We start from the raw sequence: 14,775 nt of genomic DNA, 5'->3' as shown, positions 1-14,775 counted from the left end.
CTAACAACATCTACCTTTAAAGTCGCTGTAAAGTTAAAGTACATACAATATCTTGTGAATTTGACAGCCTACAAAGAACGGCGTTGTTAGAAAGCCTACCAAATTTGAGTGATAAAACAACAACACACCACTGTGTAAGGAATTCCTAAAGTGCCACGGGGATTCCCTGCAGCCTTGTCAGGGAAAAATACCCTCAGAGGAATTCCTACACCCCGGTTCCTGTAATGTTTGCTAGTGATATCTATACAACATTCCAATACACTCAACTTGCAAATGTCACATGACCAAACTCATAATAATGATAATTCATTACTACTAGTTTATTAGTCAAAACATTTTCAACTTCAAACATTTATTGGAATCTCGAAATATCATTGAATCAATATTTCATTATAATTCAATTTTAATTCCTTTTTATTTTCATGTCTCTGAGGCCCGTGACTAACTTGAGCCGGCATTAAAGATAAAATGAAACATATTTGCTGACGTCACAACCGCCGATCATCAGGAAAAACAATAAATTAACAGAATACACAAGTCAAAATTTAGTAATTATTTTCCACGTCTCCTAGTTTTTTTTTATATAGCTTAAATTGTATATTAATGTACTGTCCATTGTTAGAAATAAGAAATCTGAGCGTACAATGTTGTATTTGAGTGAAGCTTTTCATGTGACCCCAGACAGACTTGAAAGTTTGTTTGAATGTTGAGTTGACTGCATGGTTTTGGTTTGTTAATGATTGTAGTTGTTTGTAATTGTTGTAGACATTGTAATTCAAAATTTTGATTGCTTGTACAAAATTGTGTCAACTAATAAAAACAAACAATAAATTAACAGTGCAAATATTTTTTGACGAATTATTTTACAGCTAATATTTATAAAAAGTCTGTCATTTATTACTAGTTGAAACGCGCAGGAACAGCTGCGTGCTAGCATTTACCCCCGTCGGAATCTTTTCTTTGAAACACCTTAAGTCTAAGGCATAACGGCGGAACTTTTGATTTCTCGTAGTTACGTGCAAGCAGCGTGTTTGTGTTGTGTTTCCTCTCACAAATCAAAACAATCCTCTGTTGTTTTTCTTTTTACAAAGATATTTTCTACCGTCATTCAAAAATAGTTTATAAACCGGCGACGGGGAGGAAAAAAACCCGATGTCATGTTAAACAACGGCAAACTTCAAACACGCTTATCAAAATTATCACAACATGAGTGCTCCTGGTCCTCTGAAGAGAAAATGCTACATGGGCCAGCACAAGATCAAAAAGAAAAAGTCGTAAGTTTTTTTCTGTAGGTTTTAAAGATATTCAAAAATATTGCATCTGTTTGTGTAGAAATATCATAACCTGTTGCTATCCAACATACCAGCGATGAGCCAACTCACAGTGACAACTTGTTAAAGACAACCGACTATTTGTCGGGTAGAGGCGTTACAATGGTGAGTTTAGCTGGACATTAGTATACTACTGCATTTGTCTCGTGACACATCTTACACAAGAGGTCACTTGATTGTCTCCTGTAGGGTGTTGCACCCGGAGAGTCCACGCTGGCTCTCGATGAAGAGATCCTGCATGTAATGCAGACGGTCCCCCCAGAGAATAACGCACCTGATGCACAGCAAAAGATGCACGTTTCTACAGACGTAGAATTTCACAGCATTCAGGAAAATGCCTTGAAACAAAATGGCAAGAAACCATCTAGGAGAGCCAATTGCAAAGACCTCGCTCAACGACTTCTCTTTGGTGAGAATTTGAAGGAATCACAGCAGCCTGCTGGGTGTCAGAAAAGCAACAATTCATCACCAGCTTCTGCGTGTGTCAGAAAAGATACAAAAAGTCACCAAGGAGCTGAAAAATCCACTTTGTGAGTCTTAACTTACACTCATCTCCTATTTTTGCTTTTTTACTTTTGCTATCTTATTGTTTGTATTTCAGTAGGCAGAAGCTTTCCAGTAACAAGGACCAAAAAGGACTTGAGAATTCGAATGCAGGTCCATCTCATGATGCTTCTGGGGACTACATTTTGTTCAGTCCCATACACATCGCTGCTGCTGTGAAGAGGTCCAAACTGCAGCAATCACCACAAAATCAGTCCGCCTCCGTGCTGACGGTTCCCAGCGGTTTAGAACATTGTACTCTCAGTGACACCTTACCTCAGCCAGGTAAACGGCCTAATTCAATATGATCATGATCATGGATTCTTTGTTCTGTATGAACTAAAAGGTTCAAGTGTCATTCAACGTTAGGTACTTTCATCTTTAAAGGGGAAGTCAACTCACAAATTTCTTTTAGCACATCATCTAATTAAAATACGTTCATCTAATTAAAGTATTCAGATCATTTTAATCCGTTTTATTGATTACGCCACCCCACCCCCATTCAGTCACAGAAATGTAATCACATAAACATACTTTTGAATTAATACCCCTCTGACATTATAATATTTAAAAGGCATGATTTTTGAAAGTCGTTTACACAAATACATTCATTCACACTGTGTCACGTTCACCATTTTGTTGTTTTTTATTAACTGACGACATTTTACTGTGATTTCTCTGTTTTTGTTCTATGCACAGGTGTGGCCTTGTGTGTTCCTGACGCACAATCAGACAAGCTGTTGTTATCCAGTTGGGGGTTACCTACCCCAGTATTGGAGTGTTACCGCAAACACAGAGTCACACACATGTTTGACTGGCAGGCTCAGTGCCTCAGCCTTGGCCAGGTTCTGCAGGGAGGTAACCTGGTCTACTCTGGTAAGGCGCTGAACATTTCCATTGAGTTAAAACGAGACATTATATGTTTTTTTTTGTTTTTTTCTCCCTCGTTTGTTAATTTTTTTTTTTTAGCTCCGACCAGTGCTGGAAAGACTCTGGTGTCTGAGTTGCTGATGCTGAAGCGTGTATTGGAGACTAAAAGAAAAGCTCTCTTGATTTTGCCATTTGTTTCTGTGGCCAAAGAGAAGATGCACTACCTTCAGGTGAAGAGTAGGAAACAGATTACGGTAGGTGATCTTTTTGTGTAAATGGTGTATTTCATAGGTATCTGTGGCCCTGCAGAGTATATTTGAAGAGGCTGGCGTGCGTGTGGACGGTTTCATGGGAAGCACATCTGCTGCTGGCGGCTTTGCCGCTGTGGATGTGGCTGTCTGCACTATAGAGAAGGCGAACTCTCTCATTAACAGGCTAATAGAGGAAGGCAACATGGATTTACTAGGTAACATGAATGTGAAATTCAGCTTGTGATCATGTCTGACTTTTACATGTACGCCTCTAGGTATGGTTGTGGTGGATGAGTTGCACATGGTTGGAGATTCCGGAAGAGGATATCTACTTGAACTTCTCCTGACAAAAATTCGCTATGTTGCACAGAAGCGCAATACTACTGGGTTTGTGTCTTGTGTGTGTAACAGTGGCATGAAAACTGCATTTGTAAAAGTAGATTTTTTTGTCTCATGACTTGTATTGGTGGAAAAGTGGTTTGCATGTCTGCTTCACAGTTTTGAGATTCAACGTTTGAATTTTATGTGCCTTGTGAGTGTGCATTCTTTTATTTCAGACAGATCTCCTGTTTTCCGATAGGTCACTTTCTGAAGGAGTGCAGGTCGTAGGTATGAGTGCCACTTTGCCCAACTTGTCCCTCCTGGCCGACTGGTTAGGTGCAGAGCTTTACCAGACCGACTACAGACCGGTACCCTTGCAAGAGCATCTAAAGGTGGGCTGCAACATCTACGACAAGAGCCTCTCTGTGGTTCGACAGTTCACTTCAGCACTCCAAATAAAGGTAAATGATACTAAGAATTGGTCATAAATATATATAAAAAAAAAGCCTTTTTAATCCGCGCTACTGTGCGTTCATTAAGGGCGATGACGAGCACATAGTCAGTTTGTGTTATGAGACGGTGCGGGGGGGACATTCCGTGTTGCTGTTCTGCCCCTCCAAGAACTGGTGTGAGAAACTGTCTGACAGTATCGCCAGAGAGTTCTACAATCTAAAACGTACTGGTAGGTTCCTGTTTTGTACATTTACTACTCAATATTGTATGTGGCTATTTTTCCTTTACTGTTTTAATTACCAATTCACCTGTTTGACTGCGTGCTAGTTATACCATAATTTACAGCGTAAGTAATAAGACTTAGAACCTTGAACATCATTTTCAAATACTAGCTAGTTAGTAGATCTTACTCCTGCTAAGGATTTTCCAAGAGTGTATGGCTGCAGCGTGAAGACCTCAACGCTCATGCAGACCTCGACAGTGGAAGCTCAGATGAATTTCAAAATAAAATTTAACTTAAAGCTCATGCTTACGTCGATACCTCGACTTGATGAGCGGAAGCTCGATCGGTGAGCGGAAGTAGTATTTAAACGTTTATATGGTTTTAAGGGTTAGGTTTAGAGTTAGCTGCTAACATGACACGCTAACGTTATATGATAATATTATCTAAAGTTTAGCAGAAGTAATATTTAAATGTTTATATGGTTTTGGCTTAGGCTTAGGGTTTGGGTTAGCTGCTAACATGACACGCTAACGTTAGATCATAATATTATCTAAAGTCCATTTTTGTAGATAGACTTTTGCATAATAACGTAACTTACTTGTGACTCGTATTTTTCTTTTTCTTCTTCATTGGCACTCCATATTCTTATTTTGAAAAATAAAGATAGCTGCCGGCCCGGCTTCAACAACTTCTGTTCATCAAGCTTCCGCTGATCGCGGTCCGCATGAGCGTCGAGGTCTCAAGGCTGCAAACATACCCGACTCGGATTTTCATTGACATTGTTTATTGATTTGTTTGTTCATATGCTAGAGCTACTTCCTGCCAGCTACTATATCTGAATCTAAACCAGATTGCATGTATGGCATAAGTTTTAGATTTAAACAGAAAATCCCATTTAAAATGTTCAGACAAATATTCTGTAGAATCTTATCTGATATCCCTCAGATCAGGTAGTGATTTGTTTTGCCTATTTTCCCTTGAATCCAGAAGAAATCCTACATCTGGATTTTAAAATGATCCCACTTAATAATTTCATAGTAGTATACATTTAGGAAACAAATGTTGAGGCCTTGGCAGAGTTCTGCGTTTTCTATTTTTCTTGTTAGTCATGTTACAGTCCATAAATGTGAAAAATAGACTTTTTATTTGCTTCATTGTTTATTGGCCCCAAATGCCACAAGATTGTGCCAAAGTAATACTTGGAGTCTTGGTTAAAAAAAAACATGAATCAATGAATGCCGAGCCACCTATATGCAAACGTTCACTGTATTTTGTGTAAATGTATTTCAGAACGTGAGAGCGATTCAGAACCCCAACCAGTGTGCTTGGATCAGGGGGGACTTGTGGATGTCATAGCCCAGTTGAGTCGAACTCCAGCAGGATTGGATCCCATTCTGAAGCGCACTGTTCCATGGGGCGTGGCCTTCCACCATGCTGGTAAACACAACCATCATCAAGTCAATTGAAACAGGACCTTTTTTGTTTGTTTGTTTTACTGTCTTTAATGTTACATAATAGACATTTTCTTTTTATCAAATTGCACAATAGCAATTTTATCTCATCAACCTGTCAAATGACCAAACCCAGAAAACAGTTTCAGTAGGGGGCGGTACAGGTTGAAACGTCTGCCCCCGAGATAAAGAAAAATGGGTGTATTAATCTGCTTAAATCTTATTCCATGAACACAAAAGTTATCAAAAAAAAACGCGATTAGATTAGTGGAGGCACATTTTGAATTCCTGTTTAAATGGTCAATTTTCCCTAATAGGTCCCCATAAATATAAACATGTAATTCACTACAGCCAGAAAAGCTTGATGATGTTATAAAAGCGAAGTGGAATCTGAATAAAATGTGTCTCTGCAGGTCTGACTTTTGACGAACGTGACGTGTTGGAGGGAGCATTTCGTCAAGGCATGGTCAGGGTCTTGGCTGCCACCTCCACCCTCTCATCAGGGGTCAATCTCCCCGCCCGCAGGGTCATCATTCGAACCCCGACCTTCAACGGCCACTTGCTGGACCCGCTTACATACAAACAGATGGCTGGACGAGCAGGGAGGAAAGGAGTGGACACCACGGGTATGAAAGAAGTTGGACAGATGTAGACAACACCACATAGGCGACAGAAAACAATCTTTGTTTGTTGAATCATGATGAGTTTTTCCTTATTCCAGGTGAGAGTGTGCTGGTGTGTAAGGAGGCAGAGCGTCAGAAAGGTATTAGCCTCCTCACAGGTGCTCTTCAACCAATCAGGAGCTGCTTGGTGAAAAGGGAGGGAGAAGGTGTCACCACCAGCATGCTGCGAGCCATTCTGGAGGTCTGATTGTCACTGATTGATGACATTTGCTACATTGGTGTCATTTTTAGTCATATATTACCTCATCGCCCCTATCGGCAGATTATTGTTGGAGGTGTAGCCAGAACTCCACAGGATGTGCGGTTATATGGCTCATGTTCACTTCTGGCTGCCAGTACGAAATGTAACAGCAAAGGGGAGACGAAGGGAGAGAGCAACAAGGGGGCAATTGAGGCCTGTGTCGAATGGCTCACGAAGAATGAATTTATCAGTGTCCAAAAAGACGGACAAGGTAAGTGGACACATTCCATTTTAGTTTTACATAGACTGCAATTCCTCAAGTGTACCAAAAATATTTGACACCTGGGAATATGTTTATGATTTTGTTTTAAATAAAAAGATTGTTAAGTGTTGATAATAAATGGTTACTGTAGCATAGCCAAAACAACAAATACTGCTTAAGACTGTAGTTGTCACATGAGTTGAATATTTGACGGAAAAACCTTGACTGCGCAACCTAAATTGAGAGAGCAGGGCTGGATGCATGGAAGCAACCTGGAACACATGAACAGCTTGCATGGAAGAAAGCTTGCATGGAAGAGTCAGGACAGGAAACCTCAATGTGCTCAGAGAAAACCTCGGCTACGGAACATTGACGTACTGACAAAAGTGTATTTTGGTAACTCATTAGGGCAATGCACAATTCTATATGACAGAATAAATGCTTATATATGGCAAAACAAGTGACTAGACAAACTAAGAGGGACTAATACAATACTATAGCAACTGCATAGCAACTGACAACATTATCACCATAAGGGACATGGTAACTGCATAGCAACTACAGAATAAGAGTGACTAGACAAAGACAAACTAAGAGTGGCTCATACATCACCATAAGGGGCATAGCAAATGTTTATAACTACAAAAATCACAAGGGACATAGCAACTTCACAGCAACTGACATTATCATGAAGGACATGATAACTGCGTAGCAACTTCAAAATAAGAGTAACTAGACAAACTTAAAGCGGGTAATACATCATCATCAACTACAAATGTAATCACAAGGGAAATAGCAACTGCATAACAACTCTCAACATCATATGACCCCATGACCCAACCCAAAAACAGCTATAACAAATATGATACAGACAGTACTATTGTAGACCATAAAATACTAACTCCAATAATAACGGTACTGTTATGAATGTATCCACTGTCTAAAGCCTCTCTTCAACAACAAACTCTTGGCTGGGGTATTCAAGCACCAATTCACTTGTCTTTGTTTACGTTCTTGCATATCCTTCTTATCCACTGATGTGTGTGCATTTACAGAGGAGCAATACTGTCCCACTCAGCTCGGTGCTGCCACTCTGTCGTCCTCCCTCTCTCCTACCGAGGCGCTTGGAATATTTGCAGATCTCCAGCGGGCTATGAAGGGCTTTGTACTGGAAAATGACCTGCACATTCTCTATCTGGTATTGTTTAAAATAAAAGTTATACAAATCCAATTTCACTTGTACCATAAATATTATTGAAAACTTTCCCCACCAGATCACTCCACTGTATGCAGAATGGACCACAATAGATTGGTATCAGTTCTTCTGTCTGTGGGAGCAGCTGTCCTCATCGATGAAGAGAGTGGCCGAGTTAGTGGGCGTCCAGGAGGGTTTCCTGGCTCGCTCGGTCGGGGGGAAACTTGTCGCCAAGACTGAGATGCAACGCAGACAAATGGCAATTCACAAAAGGTAATGCATACATTTACAGTATGTAAAGATGCAAGCAACATAATTACAGTGTGTCACTGATTGGCTGAATGCAGGAGTGTAAAGGGTTAGCATAATGCTAATACAAGGTTTACTGTATATTCTTTAGGAGAAAATTGCAACGTATTAATGAATTTATTTATCTTTGTCAGAACCAAATTTACATTCACGGATACTAATTTCAAGATGTTTACATCAATAAGAATGACATCCATCTTTTGGTATGCCTCCACAGGTTCTTCACCACTCTCGTACTGCAGGATCTGGTAAAAGAGGTACCTTTGGGAGCAATGGCATCCAAATACAACTGCAATCGAGGGCAGTTGCAGTCTCTCCAACAGTCTGCTGCCACATATGCAGGTACTCAAATCAATGCATGAAAAAATGTACATACTAATATGTTCAAATTTAGCAGAAATACGACAAGTACACCAAAAGGCACAGCATTATTATTTAATGGCTGTTGCTTCATTCATCCCTTAGGTATGGTGACAGTGTTCTGCAGGCGTCTGGGCTGGGGCAACATGGAGCTGCTTCTGTCGCAGTACCAGACCAGGCTGAGCTTCGGCGTCCAACGTGAGCTTGTGGACCTGGTAAGGGTTTCCCTTCTGACTGCGACAAGGGCCCGAGCTCTCTACGCACAAGGCTTGTGCACTGTCACCGAACTTGCCAGGGCTTCAGTCGCCGATGTGGAGAAAGCTCTGAGGAACGCTGTCCCATTTAAGAGGTAGGAGTGACTGTGAGTATGTAAAATGTCGTTTTTAAACTGCAACTGCAGCAAACCCCCGCAAATATCTATATCACGGTCCCATTATGGTGCAGATTTTGCGTACACAAAGAACATTTTGGTTTTTCCTCAGCTCCAAGCGTGCAGTGGATGAGAGCGAAGTGGAGGCTGTGGAGCGACGGAACCTCCGCTGCGTGTGGGTGAGCGGCGGGCGGGCTCTGACCGAGCAGGAGGCGGCCGTTGCGATTGTATCGGAGGCAAAGCTCCTCCTTCAGGGAGACCTGGCACAGCTGGGCATTCAGTGGGACCCAGCAACTCTTCCCTCTGGTGCTCCTGCTCTCCGTAGCCCGCAAAAAGGTCAGGCTGATGTTGGTATTAAAGACCACCAAGAGGAAGATAATGTTCAGATAAACAAGATGGACATGACAGTTATCAAGACAAAAGTAGAGAAGCAAAGCAAGAAGGACTTGAGTGCAAGAGAAAAGTCAGGCCATGAAGTTCCTGCGTGTAGTGTGACAGAAGGAAAGAATGAACAGAGAAAGGAATCCAAAGCTGGTGAAACAGAAAGTGATGATAAGCTGGAAAAGAAAGCGCCAAGAAGCAAGGATGTGCAAACATTAATGCCGGAAGGAGTTTCAATCCGAAAGGACACCCATCAGCCAAATGGTCCAGTGAGAAGTATGACACAAGAATTGGCTGAGATTGTGTCCAGCCCGATGCTTCAACTCCAACAACCTCCTGAGCCGGATCTCCCCCTACTGCCTCTTCCCCGGTTGAGAGCGCCAAGTTCCAGGTTAGAAAAAGACCCAATTATTCACACAAAGACATCAGATGATGATGATGCTTCAAGGCTTGGGGTATCACCCATGCAGCCAGGGAAACTGAAGCATTCAAGGATCCTCAACAAAGTCCTTCAATCCATCCAAACTGACAAAAAGCCACAAGACTCTAACAGGCTGACTTCACATGCTTTAAACGCTGTTGATTTTTTACCTGGTTATGCTCAAGATGCCCTAACGACACTTCCCCTGGATAAACAAGTAGACATGTCCGACTCCTCTCGTCCTGCCTCAGCCTCATTATTCACACCTGAGACCAAGCGAAGATGTGTGGAGGATGCAGAGGCGGACATATTTTCATCTCCAGATCTCTACGGAGGAAAGGATCCAAATGAAGACTTGCAGCTAGAGCTTAAACGGGGAGAAGAAATGTTTGGTGACAGTTTTGAATTGGACACGCAGACGGAACGGATAATTGTCCAGCCAGAATTAGAAAACCACGATAGAAATGATGGGCATTCGCGTGATTTGAACGGGATTCAGGCAATGGCAGAAGCTGGTGTGCAGCAGGATAACAAAGACGGAAGTGCCGGAGTTGAAGCCCCCAACAGCAAACGCCCCCTGTTCAATATTTCTCTGACCGACAGCCAAATGGGACTCATTCTTGACACCAATCATCAGGTGAGTCATGATCACCGCAACTGTGTCATTTTTCCACATCTCCTTGTTAACACCAAATGGTGTAGTTTGGTTCAGATCACTTGTTGTGTTCACTCTAAAAATATTTCGGCCAAAAATAACCCAACTTGGGTCAAAAAGGGATTGACCCAATTTTTGGGTCAAATGAACAACCAAAAAATAGGTTGTTTTGTGGGTTATTCATTTTACTCAACTTTCTGCACCTTTAAAACTGCTCGGTTTGGTTTGGTCCAAAATTGGACCGACCCATTAACTTGATTTGACCCAACCTTCTGGGTTGTTTTGACCCAGCACTTGGTCATTTTCTATACAAAACCCCCACCCTCACACCCCAAAATCCCAAAATAGAATGTTGGGTCAAATTGACCCAAGTAATTGACTTCTCTCTTTTTATTTTAATATATATTTTTTTTTACCCAAATTGGGTTAAATTACCCAACTGTTCTAAAATTATTCACCTAATCCACTTTTTTTTTTTTTTTCCAAAAATGGACCGACCACAACTTGGGTCAATTAGACCCAACTTCTTGGGTGAAATGAATAACCCACAAAGCATGATACCCATAGTTGGGTTATTTTTTGACGTGAAAGATGAGTTATCAGCTACTGTAAAGCAGGTACACACATACAGATTTTTAACATCTTAACCAATTTTGGAAATGTGAGAGACCCCAAACATAACGAGGGAAAAATATCTAATACTTTGGATATGAAAAGTTTACACATAATTGTTTAAAAACAATATCTAAAAAAACTGTTGGGTCAAAAATAGCCCAAATTGGGTTAAAAAGAAACTGACCCAAATTTAACCCAAAATGTTGGGTCAAGTGATTAACCCGGCAAAAAAAGGGCTGTTTTGTGGGTTATCCATTTGATCCTACTTTTTGGATTAAAGAAATAATCCCCCAAATTGCGGCAGTCCCTTTTTAACTCAATTTAGGTTATTTTTGACCCAACTGTTTAAAGAGTGGAACAGTAACAAAATCTGATCTTGATTGATGGGATGGCTATGTAAATACTCTGATAACATCAGAAAAGCTGAGTGCTTTTTCCATATCACGAGAATTAAGTGGTAATTAATGGTATATTCGGTTGTGTTGTTTCCGCAGAATTCTACTGACCATAACGCCGATAATGCCGCCGCTGCTGCTGCTGTGGAGGATCCAAACAGAAGCAGCAGCTTCTTGTTCGACAGTCTGTATGTGAACTCTCTGAGCCCGCACCAGACGGACGAGGATCGATTAGCCAACGGGGAGCAGGACAGCCAACAAGCGAGGGGCATCCACCCCCGACTGTCCCCCCAGGAGAAACGTCGCAGCGAGCTCCTCGTCAACCAGGAGGCAGAGAAGCATGAAGCGATCCAGTGGGGCGAGTCCTCTTTCAACCTGTCGGAGTGGGGCGACTCTTTGCTGGTGGGCGAGCATTTTCTGGAGAGGCAGGAAGCCGGACACCTGGAAGGTCACGTTCTTCCTGACGAGCACCCAACATCCGCGCAAGCTGACCAACAACGTTTACTACCCGGAACGAGCAAGGGAAGGCTAAGTGAGGAATGTGACAAGAAGGAACAGGAAGGTGAAATCATCTCTGTATCATCCGACGACGTCATTTCAAAACAATCACTTGCACCTCGCATCACCTTGCATTGCAGTCCTGGTCTGCAGGAGATATTCGATTGCTGGCCCAGTATGTCTGATCAGCCTGTGCAAAACAGTACATTGGGCCACATGGACAATAATAAGCAAATTCCTCCTTTATGCCATGCACAGGCTCCCAGACAGTCTCCTCCTTCCATGCAGGAGAGGAGAAAATGCCCGAAGCCTATCAATACAAGCCCCGAGTTAGATTCTGTTCAGCCACAAACATCAAGTGAGTCAACAGAGATCGGAACGCAAAGGCTGGTCTGTGCTGGAGACTTGATACCACCCACTCAGGAGACACCATCTGTGACACCCAGAATAAAGCTCACCACTACGTCTATCCAGTCGCCTGTCACCCTCCAGCCGCTCAGTCAGTCGACCCCCTCGGGCATTTTACCTGGGAAAACTCCAAAATGTCCCACCAGTGATCTGCCAGGTGCTTTTTCCAAATCCAAAAATATGACGCGTGAAACAGAGCAGCGCACCAAGGGGACATCCGGTTCCCGACACCAGTCTCCCACAAACCCCAACCGAAGTCCTTCTCCGGACTCCTACGAGGGTTTCTCCCTTCAGCTCTCCCAAGATGCATCGCTCTCCTCCAGTAACTGTAGCGCGTTCTCCATCATCGACGTTTCAAGTGACAAGTATCTTTTCGATACATTCGTCAAGGAGTGGGAAACCAAAGAATGCTACTCTCTGGCTTTGGCCTGTGAAAGGGTCGAACACCAACTGGAGACAGAAGTGGAAATAGGAGGGAAGGATAAGAGAGGTAATCAATGCAGTTGTTTTTTTTGCATTTGTGGGAAAATGTGATTAGTCATTGTGGATGCGCTTTGTGTAAACAGCACAACCAAAGTTCCAAGGTGCTGATGGTTTTCCTGTAAGAGGCAGTGATGGACTGCTGCTGACTGGACTGTCTGTCTGCTGGGGAGCAAGAGATGCATTCTACGTATCCTTTCAGCGAAAGCAGAACAAAGGTACACACACACACACACACACACACTCACACACACACACAGGAATGAGGTCACACAGTTTTTATTGCTTCTCAGGGTTGAGTTTAAGTCTTGCCCCTCCGGATCTGGATGAGGGTTTACCAGTGGGTGAGAGGCTCGAGCATGTGAAGGCCCTACTCAGCCGGCCTTCAGCTGCCACGGTTGTCACGTATGATGTCATCCAAATGTACAAGAAGCTGGTGCTGAGCTGCGGCATCAGCTTGGAGGGGAAATGTGAAGACCCCAAGGTAAGAGCACAATACGAGTGAGAAAGAGTGCTATTTTTCTTAGTTAAAAAAAAGAAATAATAATTATGTTTTAATGTATTTATTTTTTATTCTACTTGTTGTATTTTATTGACAGTTTTTAAGTTTTATAGTTGGTTTTAGACTTTATGTGTATGATACCTCAATGTGCCGCACTTTGGAAACACTAGTTTATAAAATGTGCTATAGAAAATGTGTACTAAATGAAATAATGGCATTTTTTTTTTTTTTTTTTTATATATATATGTATATATATATATATATATATATACAGGAATATATATTTTGGGGAGCTTTTTAGCCTTTTAATTGACAGGACATATTCATTTCAATGGGTGCTTGAGATGCAAGTGATTTGAGTTAAGAGTAGAATAAAAACTCAAGTTACCACTGTGCACTTACTCTAATGCCCTGACAAGTGGGAAAGGAGAGCCACTGTTGCTGATGTATGGACCATCACATTTCAACTGAGCAAATATTATTGCCCTATAAAGTCACATACTACACCATGCTTGATATAATTCGTCTTCAAACACCATTTGCTGTCTTCCTAATGTTTGCTGATGTTTTTTCTCCTGAGGTGGCGTGCTGGCTGATGGACCCCGGCACTGAGGCAAGGACTCTAGCTAATATGATCACGGTCTACTGTCCAGAAGAGCTCCCTCTGTTGGACGGCCTTGGGAATGCACACGCCCACTGTCCCCGCGTGAGGGCGGCGACCACGAGTGTGCTTGTATACGCCGTCATGAACCATCTCAACACTCTTCTCGACAAAGACGGCATGCTTGGTATGATTAGATAAGATGTAAGATACGTTTGTGAGCAATTTTGACATGTCATGCCCTGTCACGGCCTGCACAGAATCCTTCCGCGGCGTCGAGATGCCATCGCAAGTGTGTCTGGCTCTGCTGGAACTCAACGGCGTGGGCTTCAGTGTAGACGAGTGTGAGAGACAAAAGCACGTGATGCAAGCCAAACTGGCAGCGCTGGAATCTCAAGCGTACGAGCTGGCGGGGCACAGCTTCTCCCTTACCTCCGTCGATGACATAGCGCAGGTTAGTTGTTTTATTTGCTTAGAGGAGAGTCTAGGAAGCATGTGATCTTAAGGGTCTCGTCACGCACGTCCTTGTGTAGATTTTGTTCTTCGAGCTCCATCTACCTCCAAACGGTGACATAGGAGCATCAAAGAGCAAGAAGACCCTCGGATACACCCGCAGAGGTGGAGGCAGAGTTCGGCTCGGGAAGCAATTCAGTACAACCAAGGTAAACCGCTTTTTTCCTTTTCTTTGAAGAGTCCCTCTAAACCAGGGATGGGCGACTGTTGTCCTCCAGGGCCGCAATCCAGCAGGTTTTCCATGTTTCCGTCCTCCAACACACCTGATACAAATAATCAGGATTAAGGCTGTCATTATCACATTAGATCAAATAATCCCCCCACCCTCTACACATTTTTTCCCCCTTTAAGTTTCAATGTGAGTTGAATTGCGTGGATATAAATATGGGCACACAGAGACGAACAACCATACTCACAATCACACCTATGGACAATTTGGAGTGTCCAATTCACCTGCCATGCATGTTTTTGGAATGTGGGAGGAAACCGGAGTACCCGGAGAA

The 14,775-nt window shown here is 42.5% G+C and overlaps 1 protein-coding gene across 1 annotated transcript in view; it reads left to right on the top strand.

Moving 5' to 3' along the window:
* Window positions 1-987: 987 nt before the first annotated feature.
* polq (polymerase (DNA directed), theta) overlaps window positions 988-14,775 on the top strand; it is a 19,975-nt gene continuing 6,187 nt past the window's right edge. The window contains exons 1-25 of the mRNA XM_086082504.1: window positions 988-1,274; window positions 1,367-1,436; window positions 1,521-1,861; window positions 1,933-2,159; window positions 2,574-2,750; window positions 2,844-2,974; window positions 3,054-3,210; window positions 3,271-3,382; window positions 3,576-3,777; window positions 3,857-3,998; window positions 5,283-5,429; window positions 5,857-6,069; window positions 6,165-6,307; window positions 6,389-6,578; window positions 7,625-7,767; window positions 7,844-8,037; window positions 8,291-8,415; window positions 8,539-8,782; window positions 8,916-10,242; window positions 11,370-12,666; window positions 12,743-12,874; window positions 12,950-13,140; window positions 13,739-13,946; window positions 14,020-14,213; window positions 14,293-14,421. Of these exons, the coding sequence (XP_085938630.1) occupies window positions 1,207-1,274; window positions 1,367-1,436; window positions 1,521-1,861; window positions 1,933-2,159; window positions 2,574-2,750; window positions 2,844-2,974; window positions 3,054-3,210; window positions 3,271-3,382; window positions 3,576-3,777; window positions 3,857-3,998; window positions 5,283-5,429; window positions 5,857-6,069; window positions 6,165-6,307; window positions 6,389-6,578; window positions 7,625-7,767; window positions 7,844-8,037; window positions 8,291-8,415; window positions 8,539-8,782; window positions 8,916-10,242; window positions 11,370-12,666; window positions 12,743-12,874; window positions 12,950-13,140; window positions 13,739-13,946; window positions 14,020-14,213; window positions 14,293-14,421 (6,504 nt within the window). The 5' untranslated portion in view covers window positions 988-1,206. The remainder of the gene's footprint in view (window positions 1,275-1,366; window positions 1,437-1,520; window positions 1,862-1,932; window positions 2,160-2,573; window positions 2,751-2,843; window positions 2,975-3,053; window positions 3,211-3,270; window positions 3,383-3,575; window positions 3,778-3,856; window positions 3,999-5,282; window positions 5,430-5,856; window positions 6,070-6,164; window positions 6,308-6,388; window positions 6,579-7,624; window positions 7,768-7,843; window positions 8,038-8,290; window positions 8,416-8,538; window positions 8,783-8,915; window positions 10,243-11,369; window positions 12,667-12,742; window positions 12,875-12,949; window positions 13,141-13,738; window positions 13,947-14,019; window positions 14,214-14,292; window positions 14,422-14,775) is intronic.

This window comes from Leptonotus elevatus, chromosome 8 (assembly GCF_054856555.1).
Source record: "Leptonotus elevatus isolate MCC_2025b chromosome 8, RoL_Lele_1.0, whole genome shotgun sequence".
In the NCBI taxonomy this organism is placed as follows: Eukaryota; Metazoa; Chordata; class Actinopteri; order Syngnathiformes; family Syngnathidae; genus Leptonotus; species Leptonotus elevatus.
This window is presented reverse-complemented; position numbering and strand designations above follow the sequence as displayed.